The 25,685-nt window shown below is 50.7% G+C and overlaps 1 protein-coding gene and 2 long non-coding RNA genes across 5 annotated transcripts; 1 reads left to right on the forward strand and 2 right to left on the reverse strand.

Annotated features, from left to right (window-relative positions):
- Positions 1-751: 751 nt before the first annotated feature.
- LOC121044042 (uncharacterized) lies at positions 752-1,345 on the reverse strand. Its single transcript, XR_005797079.1, has 2 exons — positions 1,185-1,345; positions 752-983 (listed from the first exon to the last, which is right to left on the reverse strand). It is a non-coding gene; the product is annotated as an uncharacterized LOC121044042 (long non-coding RNA).
- On the forward strand, positions 917-8,840 carry LOC121044041 (uncharacterized). Its single transcript, XR_005797078.1, has 3 exons — positions 917-1,019; positions 1,173-1,336; positions 8,655-8,840. It is a non-coding gene; the product is annotated as an uncharacterized LOC121044041 (long non-coding RNA).
- Positions 3,823-25,546, reverse strand: RNASEH1 (ribonuclease H1). Of its 3 annotated transcripts, none has more exons than XM_040495965.1 (9): positions 25,372-25,546; positions 24,377-24,492; positions 20,937-21,095; positions 18,990-19,089; positions 18,081-18,135; positions 17,659-17,743; positions 16,464-16,588; positions 14,828-14,946; positions 3,823-4,569 (listed from the first exon to the last, which is right to left on the reverse strand). In XM_040495965.1, the coding sequence occupies exons 1-8, from the start codon at positions 25,500-25,502 to the stop codon at positions 14,860-14,862; spliced, it is 858 nt and encodes a 285-aa protein (XP_040351899.1). In that variant the 5' UTR covers positions 25,503-25,546; the 3' UTR covers positions 3,823-4,569; positions 14,828-14,859. The 3 variants fall into 3 exon arrangements, with proteins under 3 accessions (XP_040351899.1, XP_040351900.1, XP_040351897.1); XM_040495966.1 differs by lacking the exon at positions 3,823-4,569 and adding an exon at positions 14,218-14,239; XM_040495963.1 differs by lacking the exon at positions 3,823-4,569 and adding an exon at positions 14,300-14,526.
- Positions 25,547-25,685: the final 139 nt, after the last annotated feature.

Raw genomic sequence — 25,685 nt, forward strand, 5'->3', positions numbered from 1 at the left:
TGAGAAAGGAGCTCTTTTAGGTGGTGTCTGGAGAGCCAGTCTCATGGAAGGTTCCAGATGGCCCAGGCAGAACCACGCGTCCACCCCCCTTGGATCTCTGCCGAAGCCCGAGGTCGGCCGTCCGGCGAGGCCGGGCCTGGCAGCCCCTTGGGACAAAGCCGGGACCCCTGAGGACCCGGGGGAGGAGGGCCGAGCAGACAACCGGGCAGACGCTCTGGAACACTGGGCTGCCAAGGCCCCCCTACTCGGTGGGTGTCTCTCTGAGGAGAGCAGAGGGCCTGGCAACTGCTGTCAAGTCGGCGCCACCCATCCCTGTCCCTGTCCTCGGGCCCTGTGCCCTGCGGCCCCTCACTGTTGACGCCCACGTGGGAGGGAGACCAGCCCAGCCCCACGGAGCAGCCTGTGTCTGGGCCACTTTCCCGTCACGGCCAGAGCTCAGCCCATGTCTTCTACACGGAAAGCCTGAGGGCTTTCTGGAAAAGAGAGGAAGTGTGAAGGGAGTGCAGGCGTCATAAATAACAGCAGAGGTGCCAATGGTTGGAAGCAACTGGTGCACCGGGATGAAAATTATCGTTGAAAAGAAAGGGCCGGAAATAAAGGTTGGCCGTGAAACACAAGGGCCCGTCTAGAAATGGAACGTAGGGCTGACACAGGACTTGCGGGACGAAAAGCCGCGGGCCGTCCCCTATCCTACAACCTGGCCAATTCGCTGAGAGAGACTTTCATACAATGAAACTGGGTGACAGGGATGTATGGATGTTCATAAAACTATTCTTTTTGCATGTATATTTGGACAATTTCAATGGTTTTTACAAAAAGTTGTGGTATTTTGAATTCAGAAACAAGCCAGCTGTGCGTGAACTGTGAACTGTTCGTACCTGAAAAAAGGGAGTCGGAGTGGATTTCTTACCAAAGGAGCGGCACTGACGCAGCCCCTGGAGGCCTCGGTCTAAAGGAGAGCATTTCTCGGGCTCTTAACACCTCTTTCAAAGAAGAAAGAAGGAGACATTCAGACATTGGTAAGTACGACCCTCTCTTTCCCTGGGGACAGAGGCAGCCTCATTTGCAGCCTCTCAGTGAGTCATCCCACGCCCTTGGGCTTCCAGGATGCAAGTAAACGCATGTTTATTCTAGCGTGCTATTCTAGCGTGCGCACCCCTGTCTCTCTCCAGACGTCATCATACCTGCGTCACGCTGTCCCCAAACACTTGCTCCAATGAGACTCTTCCCCAGGCGTGCTCCATGTCACTTACGTTGAGAGGAAGGATCGGGAAAAAGCCTTCTGAGGTCAAAAACTTTGAGGGGGCCTCCTATGCTAACTCTCTTCTGGAAAGTGGTGAGGCTCGTGAAGAAGACGCCGCGTTAAGGGTGATAAGACTCCTCCTCTTGGAGGGCGGCACGTATTCATTCCAAAAACGTCCCGCACGACATTCTTTGGTGAACACTGACAAAAGTGCAGCAAGTGACTGAAGTAGCAACTAGTAAGGACGGACCGTGCGTTCGCCAAAAAGACCACTTCCCAGCTGGGAGCACGTAACCAAAGCACAGACGGGGCTCAGGGCCGCATTTCCAGACAGCCGCGCAGGAGGTGAGGAGGCAGGGACTTCGAGATTCACAGGGAGTCGTCACAACATTGACTTTCTTTAACGACACAGAATTGGTTAGTGGTTAGCTCATAGCAACTTTTGGGAAAGAAAAGTTTTGTTCGCGATTTCCAGGGGCCTAAGCGAGAAGTGGCCCAGGTCGGGCCGTCTTGCAAAATAAACATTAATCTCTGTTTGTATAACCAAACTGGTTTTGTCTGCTCGGGGGATTTTCCAGGCAGGTCTCCGTTTGCTTTTGATTCTAACACCCGCCAATGTTGGGGGGCAGGGCAGCAGAAACACGAGAACACCCAACAACTACAGTAAGCACTGGGACTAAGTCTTAGTAATAAAAACCACAGGGACGTATAAGTAACAGATACTGACATTTGGGAAATCGTTTTTCAGAAAGCAAATCTCACTCTCGTGGAAAACCAACTTTGGCCGGCGTGATAGATTCTCAAGGGCCAAATATCTGGCAGTGAGGATCCCAGGACGTTGGCACACGTGAGCCCCGTTAAGACGGGGAGGGGGAACGTAACGCAGGGAAACAGGAGTAACACGTGACCGCCTTGGGTCGGGGAGGGGAGGACGGCGTCAGAGGGGGAGAGGGACCCAGAGGGAGGTGGGGAGGTGGGAAGGGGCAGGGAAGCCTACAGGGTATGAGTCTCCGTGAGCAGCCGATGGAAGGAGTTGGGGGTGGGGGGAGCCCAAACACCTGGAGGAAGCAGAGAGAATGGTCAGCACACGGCCTGGGGCGCTGGGTCCTGGACCTCGGGGCCTGCGGTACATCAGCTGGGGCAGCAGGAGGAGGCCCGGAGGGCGGCAGGGCCAGAGCGTGGGGACGCTCACGGCCACTTGGTGTGATGGGAGTCGGGCTTCTAGACGGAGAACCACCTGCAGGGCAGGCTAGACGGAAGCAAGGAAACTGGGGAGGCTACCGCAATCTTCCGAGTGACCGAGGTCGGGGCTTGGGTCAGGACCTAGTATGTGCGTGGTGGGAACGGTCAGGTTCCGGATCGGTTTTGCACGAAGGCCACCCAGAGCTGACGATGCAGGGATGTGAGGCACAGGCGCGGGGCGGTCAGGGGTATTCTGGGGCTGCAGCCTGAGAGCCCGGGAGGACGGAGTCGTGGCGGGTGGAGATGGAGGAGACCGTGGACTACGGACTGTGCGGATTTGGGGTGGGGGCAGAGCGGAGTCTGGGTCGCACGGGCTGTGTCTGCGACGTCCGTCAGAGGTCTGAGGGGAGACGCTGAAGAAACATCGGGCTGCAATCTAGGTCGAGCCCACTCCGGACGCACTGCTGACCGTTGGTCCGCGTCTCGCAGGCGCGGGAGCAGGTGAACACCCGAGCCCACCCCGGAGGCGTGCGGGCGGGAGGGTCCGGTTCCGAGCCGGCACCACCTCCCTGCTGTGGCCCGGGGGAGTCGCAGGACTCTGTTCTGCAGGTGTCTGGCTTCCTGTCCCTCCAGCCTCGCCGGGGCCCTGCTGTTTGTTCTTCGCCGGCTCCGGGGCTCCCCCCTGGCAACCCGAGCACCGCACCCAGGTCCGGCCCAAGTCCCTGCCTATCTGAGTGGCGCCAAACTAAAGGAGGAGCCGGGCCATAAACTCAGGAAGTCCACATCCACTGTTGTTCCTTTTTTTTTTTTTTTTAATTGCTTTTAATGTTTATTTTTGAGAGACACAGAGCACGAGCAGGGGAGGAGAGAGAGAGAGGGAGACACAGAATCCGAAGCAGGTTCGAGGCTCCGAGCTGTCAGCACAGAGAACATGAACAACAGGGGGCTTGAACCCACGCACCGCGAGATCATGACCTGTGCGGAAGTCGGGCGCTTAACGGACTGAGCCTCCCGGGCGCCCCTCACCCAGCTTTATTGAGGCAGAGTTGACAAAATTATATGTAAATGTACAACATGATTTTTTAAAGACTTTATTCTTTTAGAGTTTTAGGTTCACAGCCAAGTTAGGAGGAAGGTAGATCGCCCCTAGAGCCCCGCGTCCCAGCCCCGCCCCCCCAGGGTCGATGTGTTACAACTGACGAAGGTAAACTGAGGCATCATCCCCCGGCGTCGAATTTGCGTAGGACTCACTCGTGGTCTCGCACGTTCTGGGGGTCTGCACAAATGGTAACGAAGCGCACCCAGCACTGCGGTATCACGAAGAGCACTCTCGCGGCCCCAAAAATCCCGTGGGCCCCACCCACCCATCCCTCCCTCCGCCCCCACCCCAACCCCTGGCCACCCCTGACCTTTTAACTGTGTCCACAGGTTTGCCTTTTCCAGAATGTCCTAGAGTTGTGATCATTCAGCACATAGCCTTTTCAGGTTCGGTTTTCACTCAGTAACGTGCATTTACGGTCTCTCCGAGTCTTTTCGTGACTTGATAATTGGTTACGGTTTAGCGAATACGGATGTTCCAGGGCGTTTGTCCAGTCACCCGGTTGCTTCCAGGGCTTGGCCATTACACACAGATCTACAAACATCCGTGTGCAGGTTCTGGGTGGACGTAAGTTTTCAACCCCTTTGGGTGAGTACCAAGGGCGTGACTGCCGGGCCGCGTGGTGAGAGTAGGTTTCGTTTTGTAAGAACCCGCCAAACCGTCTTCCCAAGTGGCCGTGTGACCCTGCGTCCCCGGCAGCGAGCAGCGAGCACTCGCGAGGCCTCGAGTCCTCACCAGCATCTGGCGCCGTCGCAGTTCGGGTTTGGGCCGCTCTGGTACGTGTGCAGCGGCGTGGCGGCTGTAAACCGCTTGTCCCTGACGGTTTGTGCCGTGGACCGGCTCTTCAGGTGCTTACCTGCCACCTGTGTATCTTCTTCGGTGAGGTCTCTGTCAGGGCCACCGATCCGTTTTCTGGGCGGGTTGGTTTGCTAATTCTGGAGTTTTGAGTCCTTTGTGTGTTCTGGAGAAGTCCTTTCTCAGAGGTGCCTCTTGCAGATACTCTCCCCAAGTCTGTGGCTTGTCTTCTCATTCTCTCGACAGTGTCCTTCAAGAACAGAAGTTTTTCATTTTAACAAGTACAGAGTATTAGTTCGTTCATGACTTGTGTCTTTGGTGTTGGATCTAAGAAGGCACCGCCACACCCAAGGGCACCTTGCTTTTCTGCTAGGATATCTTCTAGAAGTTTTATGGTTTTGTGTTTTACATTTAGATCTAGTATCCATTCTGAGTTAATTTAAAAAAAATTTTTTTTTAATGTTTATTTTTAAGACAGAGCACGAGCGGGAGAGGGGAAGAGAGAGAGGGAGACACAGAATCCGAAGCAGGCTCCAGGCTCCGAGCTGTCAGCACAGAGCCCGACGCGGGGCTCAAACCCACAAACTGTGAGATCATGCCCCGAGCCAAAGTTGGACGCTTCACCGACTGAGCCACCCAGGCGCCCCAATTCTGAGTTAATTTTTGTGAAGAGTGTCAGGTCTGGGTCTAGATTCATTCTTTTGCGTGTGGATGCGGTTTTCTAGCAATATTTGTTGAAAAGACTATCTTCGCTCCATTGAGTTGTCTTTGCCCTTTCGTCAAAGACAAGGTGACTATACTTGTGTGGGTCTACTTTTGGCCAATGTGCTGATTTATACACACACCGTACAATGATTATTACCATCAAGTTAATTAACACATCCATCACCTCCCAGGTAAACTTCTATTTGTACGTGTGCATGAACAACGCTTAAGATCTACTCTTAGCAGAGGTGCCTGGGTGGCTCAAGTCAGTTAAGCTTCTGACTTTGGCTCAGGTCATGATCTCACGGTTCATGAGTTCGAGCCCCACATCAGGCTCCGTGCTGGTAAGTGCAGAGCCTGTATGGGATGGTCTCTTTCTCCCTCTCTCTGCCCCTCCCCAATCATGCGTTTTCTCTCTCAAAATTAAAAAAAAGGATTTACTCTTAGCAAACTTCAAGTATACCGTACAATATTATCAACTATAGTCACATGCCATACCTGTTTCTTCTTCTGAAGTACCTTTAAAAAGGCTTGAATAAAAGTGTAGTATTTATTTTCTTTAGATGGGAAACCATCTAGATTTATAAAAAGATTTCCAACCTCTCCAGAAATCTCAAATGTAAGTTAGAGCAAGGAGTCTGGTAAAGGGCCTTGGCAAAGATGAAAAAGTATCTACAGAAAAGGTATGGGGAGACTTAATATTAGTGCGGGTACAGACTTACGGATACTTTTTATGAAAAATGCAAAGGCTTCTGAAAAGCAGTATGGATACACACACACACACACACACACACACACGTACATTTGACCCAGAGTGGCCTCCTCTCTCTGGGGATCACAGAACAAGTAGGGTGCCTTCCCAACCTCTCGGTCAACCCATACAGTAGACGAGATTACGAGAGCCCCGCCACGACAATTTTCCAGAGGAACTGTTCCCCTACCCTCATTGCAGACAAGGATAAAGAGTCATTCACCGCAAGGCCCTGGGTGAGGCCCAGCAAATTCACTGTGACGAACAGCGAGCCCCACACAGATGTCCTTCTGAGGGTGGGTCACCAACACAGCCCTAGGGAAAGACATGGGTCATGCTGAATCGTGACAATGTGGTGGCCAAGGAGTTATAATCGAATGACCCAAGAATCATTTTCAGAGCCTTTATCAAAAAACCATAAAGGATGTGCTTCTTGGGGGTAATACGGGAGGAAGAGCCATATAACCTTGAAAATTCTGTTTTAGTTTCAATTTCTCTTTTTACGCTTCATTCTCTTAACACCCAATAATCTCAAGGCGGGACTTGCGCATCACACTTTAACAAACACACAAAAACAAAAGGAACCGCTCTCACTGCGGGATGTGACAAACATGGGGAGACCGGGGAGCCCTCTGCTCCGAGGGGGAGGGCAGGCCTGCAGGGTCGGGAAGTTTCTGCGGGAGAATTCCCTTCCTAACAAGTGAAACTCCTTGAGCAGTCTCCTGTCCTTACAGAGCCCTACCACCTTCTGTAACTTTTTTCCAGGTCAAGTGAGCTTCTTCGGGAAAGAAAAGAACGATTCAACAACAATGAGGGAGTGATTAGAGACGAATTAGCACATGTAAAACCTTAAGAAAGCCCCCAAGGGGCACCGGGCTGGCTCAGCATTTCCGCCCAGGCCAAAGTCTCACAGCTCGTTAGCGGTGGGCTCGGTGCTGACGGCAGGGAGCCTGTTTGGGCTTCCCCGGCTCCCTCTTTCTCTGCCCCACCCCCGCTCGCCGTGTATCTCTCTCTCTCTCAAAATAATAAAACATTTAAAAAGAAGAAAGGAGGGGCGCCTGGGTGGCGCAGTCGGTTAAGCGTCTGACTTCAGCCAGGTCACGATCTCGCGTCCGTGAGTTCGAGCCCCGCATCGGGCTCTGGGCTGATGGCTCAGAGCCTGGAGCCTGTTTCCGATTCTGTGTCTCCCTCTCTCTCTGCCCCTCCCCCATTCATGCTCTGTCTCTCTCTGTCCCAAAAATAAATAAACGTTAAAAAAAAAAAATTTTTTTTTAAAAAATGAGGGGCGCCTGGGTGGCGCAGTCGGTTAAGCGTCCGACTTCAGCCAGGTCACGATCTCGCGGTCCGGGAGTTCGAGCCCCGCATCGGGCTCTGGGCTGATGGCTCGGAGCCTGGAGCCTGTTTCTGATTCTGTGTCTCCCTCTCTCTCTGCCCCTCCCCCATTCATGCTCTGTCTCTCTCTGTCCCAAAAATAAATAAACGTTGAAAAAAAAAATTTTTTTTAATAAAAAAAGAAGAAATGAGGGGCTCCTGGTGGCTCAGTTGGTTGAGGGTCTGACTTCGGCTCAGGTCGTGATCTCATGGCTCTTGAGTTCAAGCCCCACATCAGGCTCTGTGCTGACAGCTCAGAACCTGGAGCCTGTTCCAGATTCTGTGTCTCCCTCTCTCTCTGACCGTCCCCTGTTCATGCTCTTTCTCTGTCTCAACAATAAATAAACGTCAAAAAAAAAAAAAAAAAAAGAAAGAAAGAGAAAAGGAAAGCACCGAGAATTTGTTTTTTAATTAAAAACTGAAGATCATTTACAGTTCTAGAACACACCACCGCCGAGACCGGTCGCTCCACCCCGTCCCACGTGCTCAGGGCCTGGCTGGCGGTGCCGTCACCCGCACCAGCAGACGCCGTGCTAGGTTCCGGCTGACACGGAGGCTGTGTCGGGCCTCGAGCCGCTCCACCCAGAGATGGTGGGAAGCAGGCCGTGGAGACAGGCGCACCAGACACGGCAGAGGGGGTCCCCAGGAGCGTCCTGAAGTGCCGAGGGCACGGGCGGCCCTCTCAGCAGCACGGTGCCCTCGGGACGGAGCCTGGAGCCGCTGGACGGTGAGCCGGTCAAGGGGACTGCAGTGAGGTCGTACGTGTTAGGAGCACACGTGCCTACAGAAGGCTCAGAGGGAGAAGGGAGCTGTGCGCTGGCCCGACTTGTGCCTCGAAGGCCTCTGCTGACACAATGCCGTGGGGACAGGTCCCGGGCACCGCTAACGTTGGTCCGGCTCACAGCCAGTGGGTCCCCAGGCCCGGTCCTCCAGGCCTGGCCACGGGCGCTTCTGTCTGCCTCAGGACAGGGGTTGCTCGTGTTGCTCGGGCGTTTAAAGCAAAAAATGGGGGCGCCTGGGCGGCCCAGTCGGCTGAGGCCAGGAGCTCCCGGTCTGGTTCATGAGCTCGAGCCCCGCGCACGAAGCCCGTTGCAGATCTTCTGTCCCTTTCTCTCTCTCTGTCCCTTCCCGGCTCGTGCTGTCCCTTTCAAAAATAAACAAAACATAAAATAAGAACAAAAAAAACGAAGGTCACCAGCAGAGGTCCAGACACCAGAGCGGGCCTCGCTGCTTATCACCTGCAGAACAAGCACTGGCTGGAAGACACAGATCTCACGGGTGGGTCTCTTCTCGCAGTTTTCGGAGAGTCCGTCTGAATACCTTTAAGCAGAGCAATCAATTCACTAGGGCCTGTCACAGAGAAGGAAGTCCCAGCCAGCGTCGAGATTCCTAAATCTAAGTAACTAGACGTTCTTCTAGTTTAAAAAAAAAATCACAGACCAGATATGGGAGTAATCATCTCCTCTCTCTACAGTCCTATCTCTCGACTTTTATTTTTGGTTTCCTAGGCTTCAGCAAAACAACGTGGTCGCTACCAACTTACATTCGGGAGAACCCGTCACAGAACAGAGCAGGGCTGCCTCACCGACACCCACCGGGCGGAGAGTCTCCGAAGAATCACGCGCCCTGGCTCACGTGGCGCAGTCATGCTGTCCGCACGGTAAGCAGAGGAGAGGTAGCCACCGAGGGGTAGAGGACTGGACCTCACGTTCCTTTCCTCCCCAGGAGAGGAGACTGGCCTTCAGCAGACCTCCGTGGCTGGGGACCCCGCTCAGGCGGCCGGACGGAACGCCGCCGGCTGGGGGCTCGACCGTTGACTTCTCACGATCCCAGAGGCCACGTCCAAGATCAAGGTGTCAGTGATCTGCCTTCCGGGGAGGGCTCTCGTCCTGGCTTTGCTGTGTCCTCAAGCCACCTTTCCTCTTTCCTCAGTGGCAAGGGCAGGCAGGAAGTGAGCTCGTTAACCTGAATTACTTCCGCACAGGCCCCATCTGTATATACCGGCCACATGGGGGGTCAGGGCTTCAACATATGAACTTGGGGGACACAGTCCATCGCAGCTAGGACTCAGGTACGGTGGCCTCTGGGTTTTAAAATTAGGTTAAAGCAGGATTTGTACGTCAAGGAGACACTCTGCGGAGGTGCTGGATGCTCAGTTCGGACACCTGCTGGGGCGGAGCGGCGAGAGTCCGACCGACCCGTCACAGAGAACGGGCTATTCCCGAGCAGCTCTCCCATCCCGTTCCGGAACTACCAGGATGTGAGCATTAAGAGACATCTGGAAATGGAGACCAAGGTCTTTCTAAGACACGTGACCTAAGGCCCCAGGCTCGCCCGTCGGGACAGATCCCACTGGGACCGACGTGTGGCTTCACGGCGCCGGTTCACCACCGCGCAGGCTGCCCACCCGGGACCGGCTCTCCAGATTGGTTTCGTTTCGCCCACATCCCGTGAGCCTGTCCTGAAAGAAGGCAGAGATCCTCTCGGTTTTCTCGACCCCCAGCAATGGAGCCGCCTCATCACTCTGGCGTAGAAGACACGGGGACGCTCCAACAGCCTCCGTCTGCAAAGCATCAGGAGCACATTTTGAGAGCAGCAGCAGCTTTTGAAAAGCTGGTATCTTCCACGACACGGCGCCCCGCCTGGTCTACGCGGCGGTCCCTCACGGCACGGCGCCCCGCCTGGTCTACGCGGCAGCCCTCAAACGTCTCCGGGAGCCGACAAAGCGGACAGAACCACGACTCTCTGGAGCTGTAATGAGGCAGCTGCACGTTAGGCAACCCCAAGAAGGAATGCGCTTCCTGAAGGCGTCCTGTTCCCCTCCTCACTGAAAGCGGCCGGGCCTCCTCCTACCTGGAGCTCCACGCACTTTCGGTTCCGCACGGACGGTACGTGCACTTGTGCAAATTGCCCAGCAGCCCGGAAGGTCTGGGAGGCACGACCTCTCACCTCTGTACTTCCAATCCTGGGCCCACCAAGAGGCGCCGCCCCATTAAAGCAAAATCAGACGTTCGGGGGCGGAGCAGGGCAGTGGCGGCAGCGAGGGCGCTGTGGGATCTTCCCGAGCCTTCACCCGAAACGGAACCGCGGACCTAACAGAACGAGGTGACCAGAAGCGCCGGCGGGGACGCGGAGCGAACCGGAACTCTCCTGCCCTGCTGGTGGGAAAGTCGAATGGCCAGAGGGGTCAGCTGGCGTTCCTTGAAGTCGAGCACCCACTGCCCTGTGGCCCAGCTGTTCCACTTAGAGAAATCAGAGGACGTGCTCGCAGAAGGACTGGCCTGTCGGTGCTCAGGCAGCTCTCTCCACAACAGCCCAAACGGAGGGGACAGCCTCGAACGGGAGGACGGGCGCACAGACTGGGACATGCCTACAAGGGGCACCACCTAGCAGTGAAGGGAAGCCAACTACTGATACCCACGTCGGGGGGGGGGGCCCCCCCAAAATAATCACACCGACGAAAAGAAACTCCTGCCACAGACAGTTTATGTTGCATGACTCTATTTATACAAAATCCCAAAGAACACAAATTAGTCTACAGCGACGGAAAGCAAACGGAAGGTCTCCGGGGGATGGGGTCAAAGAGGGAAGGATCTCAGAGGGGCGGGGGGGGGGGGGATGACAGGGAGTCCTGGCGAGAGGTTCCCAGCTGAGTCCACAGCCCACTTTACCTTCACACCATTTGCTGCCTGTCGATCACACCGCCACAAGGCCGCTAAAAAGCACAGCGGTGTGCGGACTCCACAAAGCCAACGTGCGGCAGTGAAGGGCACGGCACGCCCAGCACAGCCTGCACACCCACGGGGAAAAGCACAGCGAGGCCACTGGGTCCTGACGGGCCCCTGAAAGGACAACCCCAAAGGAAACGGCGGGTGTCCGCTGCAAAGCATGGTGGGCCGGCCTGAGGCCGGTGGCTGAAGCAGGGCGGCTGTCCTCCCCCGGTGGTGACGGGTGCAAGGGACCCGCTTCAAGAAGGTCGGAGGGCTGGAGCCGTGGAGCCCGAGATCCGCCGCAGCCGAGCCGGCAGGGACCCGTGTTGTGGGGACACAGCCAGCAGCACGGCACAGGGACAACAGACAGGAAGGAGAGGGACCCAGTGCAAGGAGGGCAGGGCCAGAGCCGGGAGAGCGCTGGGAGCCGCCGCCACATGTTAGCATCATTCAAGATTCAACAGGGCAGAGAGCTCTGTGGAGTGAGAAAAACGACCTGAACTAAAACGAGCGACAGGAAAGGGCCGATCCCACGCAGAGCTATTCTCAGAAAAAAGAAAAGGAAAATAAAAGCCTGCTGACAGCGAGAGCACTGCAGACAGACACCACACAGGTCCAAATGTGCGGCTTCAAAGCCTCAAACGGCGAGATCCAAGATGGGAGGGTGGCAAGTTAGTGCTAGAAAACACCAGAAATAAGGTGACAGAGCTCAAGAAAACTAGAAAGACAAGCACTTTCAGAAATGAGAATCGAGAGCAAATGAAGACAGTAAGTAATGCCTTCAGAGACAGGACGTCACCAGGAGGACAACTTTTAAAAAAACAAAGGAAACTTAAAACATAAATGAGACTCAAGAAAAAGAGGAAAAGACCATGGATGGCTAAACCAGATGTTCCCATACACAGAACAAGGTCCCCCACCCCCAAAGAAAACCAAGAAAAACAGAACTCTAAGCCACAATTCAAGGCAAGCTTCCTGAAGTAGCAGATTTGGACATAGACGCGCCAAGAGCTCACCCTATTCCTGCAAATTCTGACCGCGGGCAACCGACGCGGGACACAGTCTGACACAGTAAGGACTGGAGAGACAAGAACAAGAAACTCACGCCTTGGACATCTAGGCAAAGAGCACATGACTTATAAGAAGGAACATAAGACTCGTTAGACTTTTCATGCTGGAAGAAAACAAAATCGGTAGTTTAGACACTCGAGGAAAGAAAATGTGAGCCAAGGGTTTCTATCCTGCCGCTTTCAAGCATAAAGCAAACAAAGTTCAACGTGGGGAGCTCAGGGAATTTGGTTTCCAAGAGGACACTGACCGAACACTGGTCGTGTGGCCATGAGATGCACAGGAGGAAAACCAGAGGAGGGCAAGAGGGGGAGATCTTATCAAGTAATGGCCGGCAACGTACACCCGGCACTGTTTTCACTATAATACACGTTAGTGTTCGTATCCACACACTGCATGTTCAAGTGGAAAAAAGCAAGCTGGTAATTAAGGAATATCTATCCCAGGATCCTCAGTGTAGAAGGAGACACAGACATAATATAGAAGAGTTAAGTACTCTGAAATCCTGCGTTTCTATTGAGAATATCAACATGAACTCAAATATTTTATCTTTAAAATATGTGTATGTGCATGTTTTAGAATTCTGTTCCCTGAAAAGACCTAGAGGCAAAGACCAACCCCACAGCAAAGAGCACCTGAAATACCTTTTTTGCCAGGGGCAACCAGCTGTCTCAGTCAGCAAAGCAGGCAACTCGTGATCTTGGGGTCATGAGTTCAAGCCCCATATTGGGTATGGACATTCCTTACCTTGAAAGAAAGGAAGGGAGGGAGGGAGAGAGAGAAAGAGAAAAAAGAAAGAGAGGAAGGGAGGGAAAGAAGGAGAGAAAGAAAGGGAGGGAGGGAGGAAGGGAGGAAGAGAGAGAGAGAGAGAGAGAGAGAGAGAGAGAGAGAAAGAGGAAGGGAGGGAAAGAAAGAGAGGGGAGGGGAGGGGAGGGGAGGGGAGGGGAAATTCTTAGAGGAACAGCCAATTCCAGATCTGGAGGAGGAAATGTACAGATGGGTCTTGAGTCCCCACACAGCAGACAGCATTGGAGCAGATGACTGGGGGCACATACATGCGTGGTCTGTGTGTGAGCATGCCAGGGCACGTGGACTGTGCACGAGTGTGCCTGTGGTCTATACGTGTAAACGGGTGTGGTCAGTGCATATGTGTGTACACACGAATATCCAAAGAAATCAAGAGCCAACCGGAAGAACCTCCCTCCCACAGGCCAAAGAAGCTACCATGTGGGTTCAATAAAGATAAAAACCGCAATGACCTGAAACCTATCAAGCAGGCATAAGTGCACAAGCTCACGACACACGTTATGAAAATATATAAATAAAAAACCTTGATCGGTCGCCCTCTAAAGACGACAGACCAATCATCTTTGCATGTCTGCTGACTTCCCTAAATGAACGCCACCACGGCATAACCAGATAGGCGACAGGAAGCATCTTCTGAAACCACTCCAGCCGATAACTATGGGCAACATCCCAGACTGTCACCACTTTGGAGCCCAAACGACGAGTGGATCCGGACACTGAGCACCGGCAGCTGCCAACATCAAGAAGACGACCGCAGCCTGCAGCTGCAAGTGACCGCACGCGACCATCTACCGTTTGCTGAACATGTGGAACCCGATCCTGATCAAGCCTCTGGGTCCTGCTGCCGACTTGCAGGAAATTCAGAAGACAAGAGAAAATGCCAGACTGTGCCGGTAGAGTGTATATGGAGAAATCTAGACCGTGGGAAACGACAGGACAAGTGGCCCAGGTTCCTCAACGGGTAAACCTTGTGAGGATCCCAATAAATGGCAGGGGAACCTGTAAATTAAAGAAACTTAAGAAATCTCAAGTTAAAAAAAAAAGTACACAAGGCCGAATTACCATAAAGAAACACAAGCAAGTCATTTCTATAAAAGTCAGGATTAATTTTGGAGGGAGGGAGGGGCTGTGATTGGAGAACGTGGAGAGCCTTTCTGGGGTGTCCAGCCAAGTTCTAGTTCTCACCTGGGAATTAACCTTACAGTAATAATTCAAGAAGCTATACATTTGTGTCATTTTCTGTATGTTTTTATGATAAAGTAGTAAACAAATAAAGGTAAAAGTAAACAATTATATCAAACTTTAACTTGCACAGTGCTTTTAAGAAAAACAGCCAAAGTGGGGCGCCTGGGTGGCTCAGTCGGTGAAGCATCCAACTTTGGCTCAGGTCATGATCTCACGGCTTGTGGGTTCGAGCCCCGCGTCGGGCTCTGTGCTGACAGCTCAGAGCCTGGAGCCTCCTTCGGATTCTGTGTCTCCCTCTCTCTGCCCCTTCCCCAGCTCACAGTCTGTCTCTCAAAAATAAACAAACGTTAAAAAAAATTAAAACAAAACAAAAAACAGCCAAAGAAATTTTAAAAGGTTTATTTATGCATTTTGCTGTGTAAGTAACTGCTCTCATCAGTGGTCAAGCAGCCAGGACTACGGATGTGCAGGCCTGCCTTGCGCACAGGTGCCCGGGCAGGTAAGACCCAGTCCGCTCTCTCTGCACCAAGGTGTGGGCCCAGCCCTGACTTGCTCTACTCCACAGAGAGGTACAAGTCAACCAGAATATTCTGAGACTGAATCCTGCCAACTGTAAGGTAAATAAACACTTTTAGAATACTTCCAGACTTCCTGTCTGCATTTTAAAACCACTGCTGTATTCATGCCTTATTAAATCAAGTCCTAAAATTTCTGTCCAGATGGTCATAAAACTAATGAGAACAGTGTCCAACCCAATAAAGCATAATGCTGAAATCTCAAATAATGCTCAAATCTCAAATCTGTTCAATATATTATACATGTAACCACAGGGAATCACAGAATGACCTCCTGATGTACTTTCTGATTTATTTTTCACACCAGTAAGGAAAGGTAAGAAAAGAGTCACTCACGGAAGGTTTTCCAAGAATTAAAATCACTTCGTTCAGTCTTCAGATTGCTTAGCTCCTTCTCTTGCTAATCTGTCAGCTTCTTCATTGCCTATAAATCCCGAATGACCAGGAACATGCATCTGTTAAATAAATTTTGTTTCTTTTATCTTCACTGGTTTTTTACATAATAAGCAATACACGAGTACACCCTTACTGTAAAAAACGCAACTGTTCCCAGTGGCCAGAGTGGGACAGGACTCACCCCCCCACCCTGACACAGTTCGACAGCACAGCCTGCCTGCCCAGGGCGCCTGTGCAATGCAGGCACTCGCAACAATCCCACTCTCATTCTCCACAAACTTGATTTTCCTGTTTGTATTGCTTTCTTTCCCCACTGAGTGATGGAACTGGGAGGGCTTTCCCGGCAAAACACATGTATGTACAGACACACAAATATGTATCCAATGCACGTACTTTATTGTCTTTAAATGCTGTCCGAAAGAAGGGATGTACGTATATAACCACTGTTCATATCTAAATGGCTGAAAGGCAAATTTAAACCCCAGTTCACCAAACTGCTCCCAGTAGTCCTGGGGAGGGACGACAGGGTAGGGTTCAGACAATGCTTGTCGTTCAACGTGCTCTGTATTGCTTGAACAGATAGTTTTAATAAAAACTATTTATTATAATGTTTATTTTTTTATTTTTATTTTTATTTTTTATTTTTGAGAGGCAGAGAGAGACAGCATGAGCGGGAGAGGGGCAGAGAGGGAGAGAGACCCAGAATATGAAGCAGGCTCTGGGCTCTGAGCTGTCAGCACAGAGCCCGACGCGGGGCTCACGGGGCTGGAACTCACACGCTGTGAGATGGCGACCTGAGCTGAAGTCGGACGCTCAACCAACCAACTGAGCCACCCAGGTGCCCCTAAAAACTATTTATTATAAGAAAAACATTTCCAGGGGCGCCTGGGTGGCTCAGTCGGTTAAGCGTCTGACTTCAGCTCAGGTCATGAAATCGCAGCTTGTGAGTTTGAGCCCCGCGCCAGGCTCTGTGCTGACAGCTCAGAGCCTGGAGCCTGCTTCAGATTCTGTGTCTCCCCCTCTATCTGCCCCGTCCCTGCTCATGCTCTGTGTCTCTCTGTCTCTTGACAGTAAGTAAATATTAAAAAAAAAAAAATTAAAAAAAAAAAACATTTCCATGTTGGAAAAGAAGTCATGTTACTAAAGTCTTATCACTCTTTACTTTTTAAAAATTCCTCATAAATTAGTTTTATCTTGACATTATGGCTGATTCCCAAGAAACCAACAGTGACTGTCACAAGTCACTTTAACAGTGGGAGGGGAGGAGAGGGAGCCCAGACCAGGCACTAGTAAGCACCGCGAAGACAAGAGAAAGAATACGGAACATCCGTCTATAACGCTGCCTGAAGAGTGTGGTCTACACACGATCATACCAATAATGAACAGTGTTACTTCTGTGATGATCGAGAGTCAAATGTGTTCCAATTTCGAATAGCGCTATGGTGTTAATTTCGTGCAAACAGTTATTTTACCTCTCAAGTCCTTAAATCACTTACAGAAACCACTGATCTCTCAGTTAACTTAGAACATTTGGTCCCGACGGCCAGGTGATAGCACCGGCTCGGAGCACACTCACCCACTGGATGTCCATGCCGTGGGTCAGCTGCTCCAGCGCCACAAAGTCCTCCTTGTTGATCACGTCTTTCCCCGTGCTCGTTTTCCACCCGTTCTTCTTCCAACCTTGAACCCAGTTAGTGATCCCTGTAAGAAGTACACGCTCTCGTCAAGTAAGCTCCGCGAGCTCGAATGTCCCGGTCTCTGCTCCTCCCCCAGACTTCCCTCCTTCACCCGCCCACTCTTCCGCCTGTAATGGTTAAACTAGTGTAGGGCTAACATGTAGCTTGAGAAATAACAGCTTTGTTCTCACACTGAAGGTTAAGAGATAACAGCCTTGCTTTACTCTTGTAAATTACGTTTCATACTCTTGTAAATTAGGCTTCACCAATTAAGGAAACAAAAGTTCAAAGAAAAGAGCATCAGAGGCAGGGTCAGGAGGATCCACTGGTTGCGACTTAACGGCAGAAAGTCTAAAATAATCACCTCATCTGGGGTGTTTCTAACTCATCTGGGAACTGTTTCTCTGTTCTGTTCCCAGGTGATGATAAAACGATGTGATCGGCTATAAAAACTCTGTACCCCGGCTGTTCGAGGCCACACGCTGATCAAGAGTGTTGGTCCCGATCGGTCGGCCTTGCCTCTCATTGCAATAAACTTTGTTGTGACTGTCACTGGTGCCCTTAGCATTCTGTTTCAGGAGTCGTGTGGATGCAAGACGCCCAGCGTGTGCAACTGCCACTTGCCCGCACGCGCTGTCCTCTGGCCCGGGGCACAGGCCTGGCACGCTCCCCTGCTCAGGCCTGCGCTCAGACTTGTGCTGACCCACAGCTCCCAGCCTAAGAGGCCGCCTTCTCCACCTCCCCAGCCACCCACCCCGCGTCCTGAACACGGAATTTCCCGAAGGAGCTGTCAGCACGGCCCCCTGAAAGGTACTTACGCTGTTTACACTCTAAGGACCACGAAAGCAGGGGCACACCGACCCCAGTGCCCCGTGCTCAGTGCCTGACACACACCTTGACTGTGGGGCACACAGCGGAGCAGCAGAACTGGGCTCCAGAACCTCACCTTTTTCTTGGTCTCTGACAAACCAAACGTGGTCCCCACCTGCCGTTTGCGTTCTGCCCCGATGCAATCCCTCCTACTGGAGAAGGGAATACCATTTCCCTTTGTGCTTACTAGGACAACACCAGAAGCAACGAAAGGTAAAAGCTTACCATTTATAGTAAACATACTGTCCGTATACAGAACCAGCTTCTTGATGTTCTGAGCCTTCGCCTGCTCGATGGCTTTGCAGGCTGCCTTGAAGAAACCAGTCAGTCAGCAACACTACAGAAACTGTACAACGCTCAACTTCACTAATGCTCAAAATCACTCTGCCACTTTAACAGTCTTTCTCTTTCTGTGCTAAGTATAAGGGGTATACTCTTTCTATGAAACAATGCTACACATACAGCTTTTTGCACGTTTTTGTGAAAGCACTTCTAGGATTTTTCTGGGAAATCCCTATCCATTGCAGTTGTTACTAACCACAAACTGAGTTTCTTCTGGACTCTGAGTATCTTACACACACAGCATGCATGCAGCTCACTGCCACGATGGACTTAACACTTGGTGGGAAATGTGTCTGACAACTTACATGAATTTCTGCTCTTTGGTTCGTCTGCCGCCCGGGAAGCCTAATGCCTAAGTTCCTGGTTTCAAAACGATACAAAGGAAGATGAAGTTAATTCTCAAAGTGATTCCATAAACCTCTCAATGGAGGATAGGCTTGTATATATTTTTTTGACATATCAAAGCATCAAACAAAGGAATGTTAGCCGACAGTACTAACATTTTATGGAAAAGCATCATGGGATGGTCTAGTAAAGAATCCTGGGCCAGAAGTCAAAAGCAAAGTTTTATTTCTGGCCCTAAAATACATTAGTGCATGGTCTCAGACGAACACTAAGCCCAGACACTCAGTGCAACCCAAGTTCGCCACCTCTTACAGGGTTCAAAGCTAAAGTGGGATACTAAGGGGAAAGAACTCAGTAGACCACAGATCAAGAGAAATGTCAAGCCTTATGATCACCGAACAGTTTACCTTACATTATGCCTAACACTGCTGCGGGTACCTGTGAATGACCACACCTGGCATCATCCCAACTCTGCGCCTTGTGGAAAACGGGAGGTCACCTCTGAGCCCCCAGGTCTTCGGAAGAGTCATGGGGACGCGCAGGGTTCCAAGTCTGGCGACCTGCCCCTGGGACATCCTTGCCAAAACCACCCCGCAGGAGACCTGTGACTCGCCTAGCGGGGGCAGGGAGGTCATTTGGGTATAAGAGGTTGTCAGCGAGACACAGAGACGCGTCAGGACTCAGAGCCAAGAAAGGAAGGCTGAGGCCTCTGTCCTGAGCAACAAAGCTGTCAGTGTCAGCACCAGCCGAAGCTTGTCGTTCCGTCACCTCCGCCAAAGCCGCGTGCCAGGTGGTCATGCCCCGGGTCGTTCCCTCACAAGTGTTGGGCCAAGATTCACTCAGATTTGAAGGCTTTTTTGTTTACTCACAAAGGATGGCCCGGTCCCCAGTAAACACCAATTCCCGCACGTGCCCTCCTGCGCCCGTTACTGGAGCAGCAGCCGTCAGTGTAGACAACGACAAAGTCTCCTGGAAGAGGGAATTCAGTGAGTGCCACTGGATCAAGAGCACTAAAACTGAGGATCTATTTCACAAACTCACTGAGCTAGCGTCCACAGGCTAAAGTGCGAGGGTATTGTTCGATGCGGTCAGTACTTTCTGTCCAGGAAAACATGATCAGTTCCTGACCTGGCCGCTAGAAGGTCTCGTCCTCTGATAAACGTTGGTCTAATTTTTTTTCTTAGTACATTTGCCTCAAGGAAACTATGGTCTTTATTCTTTCCATCAGGACAGAGGGTCTGATCAACATACCAGTGCTGTAAGGAAGACGGCAGAAAAGGACTGACATGAGGCCACTCTAGGGCCCCAGATGTGACCAGAACACGCTCAGCAGGGCGGTAGGAGGGGTTGAGTTGGCAGGTCTTAAAAAGCAGGGCCATGGGAGCAAACAGAGGCCTGGCTCTATGAGCTGTTTGTCAAAAGGACTGCAGGCCAGACAAGGCAGAGAGGGAGGGAAGAAGAGGGAAGGTGTTAAGTGACAGAACAGCACGCTCCCGACCAGAGCAGGGCCAGGAGTGTGGGGGAATGTGGGTGCCGGGCGAGGATCCCCGGGGCTGGGAGTGTGGGGGGAGCGTGGGTATCAGGCGAGGATCCCTGGCTCAACTGAATTTGGCACTCTCAACATGACTACCTTCCTGGTGACCGAACTGTTTCAAATGAGAGTACCCATCAGGCACCGCGCCAGGTGCCACCGTACCTTAAGCCACCGTTAGTACCTTAGAAATGGCCATCCCTCAATCACTCCACAGATACACACTCTGACTACTGCTGGCAAACAACCCAATCAAGAACGTTTGGTCTTTTTACCTAACTGCAAACTTGATTTACACGGTTTTGTTTTTTTCAAGGTAGGCTCCATACCCAACGTGATGCTTGAACTCACAACCCTAGGTCAAGAATCGCATGTTCTACCGACTGAGCCAGCCAGCCGCTCCGATTTATACATTTGTGATACAGGTTAACAAAACATTTTCTACTGGTTTTCCTTGAATTAAATTATGAGATGGCTTATTCTTGGAGAAAACTTGGAACCACAAATACAGCGATTTATATAAAAATGCTACTTATTCCTATTTTCTGTTCATACGTCTAAAAAACAAAAAGGTGCTTTGTATACCATAAGTCACTAAATATAAACTGGTCCCTGGAGTTCGAGGTAGAGGACAAGGTGAGATCATTTATGTTTTGCAAAGGCTAAACGTCCACGGTGAAGATACTGGTGCTGAAAGAGAGCTCTGTGCAGGCCCTTTCTTATGTGAAGAAGCTGAAGCCTTTGCACTTTCTCGTGTGACCTGAAAGCCTGTGTGCACAGAGAATACTGATATTTCAAAAGATTATAATGTTTTCATTTGTAGGCCACATAACGCTTTTCTAATGAAAGTCCAAAGTCTTAGTAATTCTGCAGTTTGATCAACTCTAAAAGAGTAACCTGAGATTTTTAGATAATCTTTTCAGATAAGAATGAAGGTGGTGGCGCCTGGGTGGCTCAGGTGGTTGGGCGTCCGACTTCGGCTCAGGTCGTGATCTCACAGTCTTTGAGTTCAAGCCCCGCGTCAGGCTCTGTGCTGACAGCTCAGAGCCTGGAGCCTGCTTCAGATTCTATGTCCCTCTCTCGCTCTGCCCCTCCCCCACTCATGTTCTGTCTCTCTCTCTCTCTGTCTCCCTCTCTTTCAAGAATAAACATTAAAAAAAACCCTTTTCTTAAAGAATAAAGATGGTAAACATTAGCTCAAATTGCCCCCATTAAGTGGGAATAGTTTTTACACCTATTTTCATGATTATTACATAGAATATTTAAAAATCCAAGAAAAATATACCCATGTAAGAAAAAGTGTCTTTGCTAACTGAAGGCACAGATTCTGTGTTCTGTTTCACGTGCTTCGCACACGGTTCTGCATTTTCATCTGCGTCCAATGGCTCACGGACTCGCTTGTTTGTTTTCACTTGTGATTCTTGTACATGTTCATTTTTCTCTCCTGAAAGATAGAGTCTACTCAAAAACCAGGAAAAAGGGAACACACATGAAATGCTTAAGAATCCAGAAATTCAGTAAGTTCTGTATTATCACCGAATCAGACCTAAATACCCTCTGTACGCAGCCCTATAAAGAGGAACTGACTTCAGGCAGTCCACACCATCTCAGATTTTGATGGCCTGTGAAATGACTCTGAATTTTCCACGAAAAGTTTGGTAAGGGCGATTTGAAGGCAGGAGCAACATTTCTAGTGTAATAGCAATCTGGTTTTGACAGAGACAGTAGATACCAAAGGTTCTGCATCCTACGGGGATGGCAGGCAGTGTCAAAGTCTGAGGGGCTCTCTCCCCAGACAAAGAAAACAAGGACTTAACTTTTGTATGTAAGATCAGTGGCGTCCACGGTTCCACACCTTACCCCCTACCCCAGACACTCTGACTCTGTCAAGGCCTCCAAGAAAGGTCAGCGGGCATGGGTAACCCGACCTCACATAAACAGGTAACGGGACACACTGAGAAAGGGAACAGAAAGAGCCAGCAGAGGGGACTGAATGCCTCCAGGGCAGTAGCTGCAGAATTTTCTTTCAGGGGAAGGTGAAGTCGGGATTAACCCCGAAGGGATTCTCGTACTCTCTCGCGTTATGTGGGAGCAGCTTCTCCTACATTATCATTTGACGGAGCGGGAATAGGGGCACAGAAGGAGCAGCTCATTCTATCTCCAAAACAACAACTGAGCCCAACACTACAGAGGTCACTTGAAGCTCTAAACCCCTAAACCGGGGATGGAGAAATGGAGCGCAAATGTTGACTGAACACCTACCACATAGGTCCCCCAGTCAGGAACAGTTTCCTCAATCTCAAAACACATTAGAATTTTGGGGTGTTCGAAAAAGAAAACCCTGTTCACATCCAAGCCAGGATGTCCTGTCTGGACTAGCTTCTCCACCCACACGTGTCAGAAGACCGCTAAGGTTACCGAGGCAAAATCTGAGTGAAGTCACCATATAGAGTAACGTTTGGTATTTCCACTCTGCTACATTTGTGTAACCATGTATTTACCTTGAAAATATACCTCTAGGTACTTTATACACGTAAACCCCAAAACACAAGTACAGGTCAAAGGGTAATCTTGCAGAATTTTAATACTGCTCTAAATATCGATTTTATTTATAGGAAAAGAGGGTTAAATTGAAAGTTTTTACTTTTTAAGGTTTTTTTTTTTAAGGTTTATTTATTTTGAGAGAGAAAGAGAGCACAAGAGGGGGAGAGAGAGGAGGAGAGGGAGGAAAAGAGGGAGGGGGAGGGGGGGAGAGAGGGAGAGAGAGAGAATCCCAAGCAGGTTCCCCATTATCAGCACGGAGCCTGATGTGGGGCTTGAACACACAAACCATGAGATCATGACCTGAGCCGAAGTAAAGAGCCAGACACTCTGCTGACTGAGGCACCCAGGTGCCCCTGGCATGAAAGTTTTTAAAGGAGAAGACTGAAGGAAAAAGAGGCCACGTCAGATAATTTTTTCCTTCACAAAACTGTGTTTTTTTGAGTAAGTTAACCCCAAATCATCTTACAGAAATCGCAGTAACTGGCAAATAGCTCAAAAATCCCAAAATAAAAATATAGGTCACACTAAGGGAAAAATTGGGAAAGAGGCTAACGCTTTTGCTTTGCGAACACCAAAAATGTTAAATCTCAATTTACATACATCAGTCACTAACTAGGAAGTCTCTGTAAACTTCTAAGAAAGGTGACTTCTAGATATAAAGAAATAACCTTTCCCTAGGACTTAGAGTATTTAATGAACAGAAACATATTGGAAAACTGAAGTCTGAATAAATTGCTAATTGGTTAAAACAAAAAAGCAGTGAAAAGGAGGTGTTAAGAACACAACTAAGACATGGGGCGCCTGGGTGGCTCAGTCGGTTGAGCATCCGACTTCAGCCCAGGTCATGATCTCGCGGTCCATGAGTTCAAGCCCCGTGTCGGGCTCTGTGCTGACAGCTCAGAGCCTGGAGCCTCTTTCAGATTCTGTGTCTCCCTCTCTCTCTGACCCTCCCCTGTTCATGCTCTCTCTCTGTCTCAAAAATAAATAAACATAAAAAAAAAATTAAAAAAAAAAAAACACAACTAAGACAAGAGCCATACTTCTGAATGTGGAATAGGACACAGTCTGCGTCTGGGCTGCCAGTGGGATTATAACAATGATCACAACACCTAACACTAGGGGCGCCTGGTGGCTCAGTGGGTTCAGCGTCCGACTCCTGGTTTCAGCTCAGGTCATGATCTCACAGTTCATGAGTTCAAGCCCTGCGTCAGCCTCTGCGCTGACAGTGTGGAGCCCACTTGGGATTCTCCCTCTCTCCATCTCTCTCTCTCTCTCCCCCCCACCTCTCAAAAATAAATAAATAAATAAACTTAAAAAAAAAAAAGTCTGTTGAGTAAAGCTAATGAAACACCACTTTTTCAAAGTCGGTTAAGGTATACAGTTTACCCGTGAACAACCTGGGGGGGTTTAACAACCTGCGCAGTCAAGAATCTGAGTATAACCATTGACTCCCCAAACACTTAACTACTATTGATAGCCTACTGTTAGCCGAAGTCTTACTGGTAATGTAAATAATCAATTCACACATATTTTGTATATGTCTTATATATCGTATTCTTAGAATAAGCTACACAAGAGAAAATGTTATTAAGGAAAATGTAACAAATAAACCTATGTAATAAACACAACCAAGTCCACACATAAGCTGACCCACGTGGTTCAAACACGTGTTGTTCAACGGTTAGCTATATTTTTAAAATTTTGTGCTCCAAGGCAGTCACCCTTAGTCCTGCACACCTGGTGTTCCTTATACTGGGAATTACGCTTCAATTAACTAACTGTACTTTCTGCACTATGTGAAACTGGGGGAAATTCCGATCATGTGTCTGTCCTACACAAAAAGGACACACCATACAGGTGCATGCACTGAGACAACCTACGCTCACCACTTTAAAACTGTAGCCCATTCAATTCAAGAACAGAACAAGTATTTTTTTAAAGAGAAAATTAAGTACAGTGAGGACACTGAATGGAGCAGGAGACTGGTGTCCTGGCCTGTTTCTAACTCAGGTACTAACAGAACTCCCTAAGGTAAACCGCTTTCCGCCTGTCTCCTTGTCTGTAAAATGGAAACAAACGATCCTATCTGCTCCGTCATGAAGGCAGCTCCACAGATCAAGTGACGCTGGGCCGTGCAAGGCTTTGATAAATCGCCACCACGATGAGAGAGCGGCTGACTACCTTCTGGTCCATCCGGGCTTGCAGGCTTTCGGACAAAGGCCCAGGCCTCCTCCTCGGTGGCAAACTTCTTAAATCTGGCAGCAGGAAACCGGTCCACCTGGGCTCTACATTCGCTCCTGGAACAGAGTGCAATGTTACCTCCTTCCTCCCTTACTCATCCTCTTTCTAACGGATTCTGAGGTTAGGAATAGCGTGACAAAAGTCTGCCAGCTCCGTGGGGGCAAACCGTGTGTAGTTTTCTTTCCCGTCCAACACCTCACCCTGTAGTGCTGCGTCCCAGCCAGACGGCACACCAGTCAGGAACGGTTTCCTCAATCTCAAAACACATTAGAATTTTGGGGTGTTCGAAAAAGAAAACCCTGTTAACATTTCATTACAGCAAAAAGGTGAGCCTCTGAGCTGCTTCTACCTCAGTAGCACCGCTGCACAGGTAAACAACTGCGGGCACGCACACACACGGATAATAAACCTTGGTATCCTACGGCGGGGCGAGTCCTGGCCTGAAATCCGAACACCTGCATGCAAGTCCTACCGCATCACTTACTAGCCCCATGAGTTTCCTGACCACGGGAACGACACCTGAAAATAATAAACTCACCCACCTAAAGGGTTGTGACAGGGACCTAAATATCAGTTTATAAGAACTGCTCTTTTTAAAGGGGAAGATTCGATTAGGTACCTTCAGAGTTCCGCTACGTGTAACCACTTGGAAATTGTTTCACTGAAACAAAAAGGAAGGAATAAGCGGAGAGCCCTGGTCACCTTACACTATACGTGGCATCTCTGACAATGCCAACAGACATGGAACGTAAGTTGGAGCCTCCGGCCGGGACCTGCGAGCCGACGCCGGCCGAGACGGGCCCGGGGCTCCCACCGCGCGACCGGCGGCGGGCCCCCGCGCGCTACACCCCAGGCCGAGGGCCGCGAGCTCCGGGTGACAGCCCGACTCCCAGCCGCGCGGTTGCCGGGGGCGCGACTCGGGGCCGCCCACTCACCAGGTCAGGAAGACCCCGGCCTTGCGGCCCCTCTTCACGGCATAGAACATGCCGAGACCGCTGCAGCCGCGGGCGCTGCAGCGCACGGCGGCCAAAACGACTCTGCGCGCAACGGACAGTAACCGGGTCATCACTCACTGCCAGCCATCGCCGAACTTGTTAGCTCCGCGCCTGGCGCTGTCGTCACACACACCCAGCTTCCGGCGGCGGCGCGGGGAGATGACGCGCGTCCCCGCAGAGCCGCAGACGAGGGGCGGGGCCTAGGGGCCTAGCGCCTGGGCTTTTCCGGATCAACTTTCTGGCGTCAGAAAGTC

Source organism: Herpailurus yagouaroundi, unplaced genomic scaffold (genome assembly GCF_014898765.1).
Source record: "Herpailurus yagouaroundi ecotype Mexico unplaced genomic scaffold, PumYag 188, whole genome shotgun sequence".
Taxonomy (NCBI): Eukaryota; Metazoa; Chordata; class Mammalia; order Carnivora; family Felidae; genus Herpailurus; species Herpailurus yagouaroundi.

Bases quoted from the DNA above. Each gene is read 5' to 3' on its own strand.
- RNASEH1 (XM_040495965.1), bottom strand. From the start codon at position 25,502: ATGACCCGGTTACTGTCCGTTGCGCGCAGAGTCGTTTTGGCCGCCGTG. The intron at 21,096-24,376 runs GTAGTCAGCCGC...TCTATCTTTCAG, and splicing joins AAGCCCGGATGGACCAGAAG to GAGAGAAAAATGAACATGTA. The intron at 14,947-16,463 runs GTGAGTGTGCTC...TTTATTTAACAG, and splicing joins ACGGCATGGACATCCAGTGG to ATGCATGTTCCTGGTCATTC.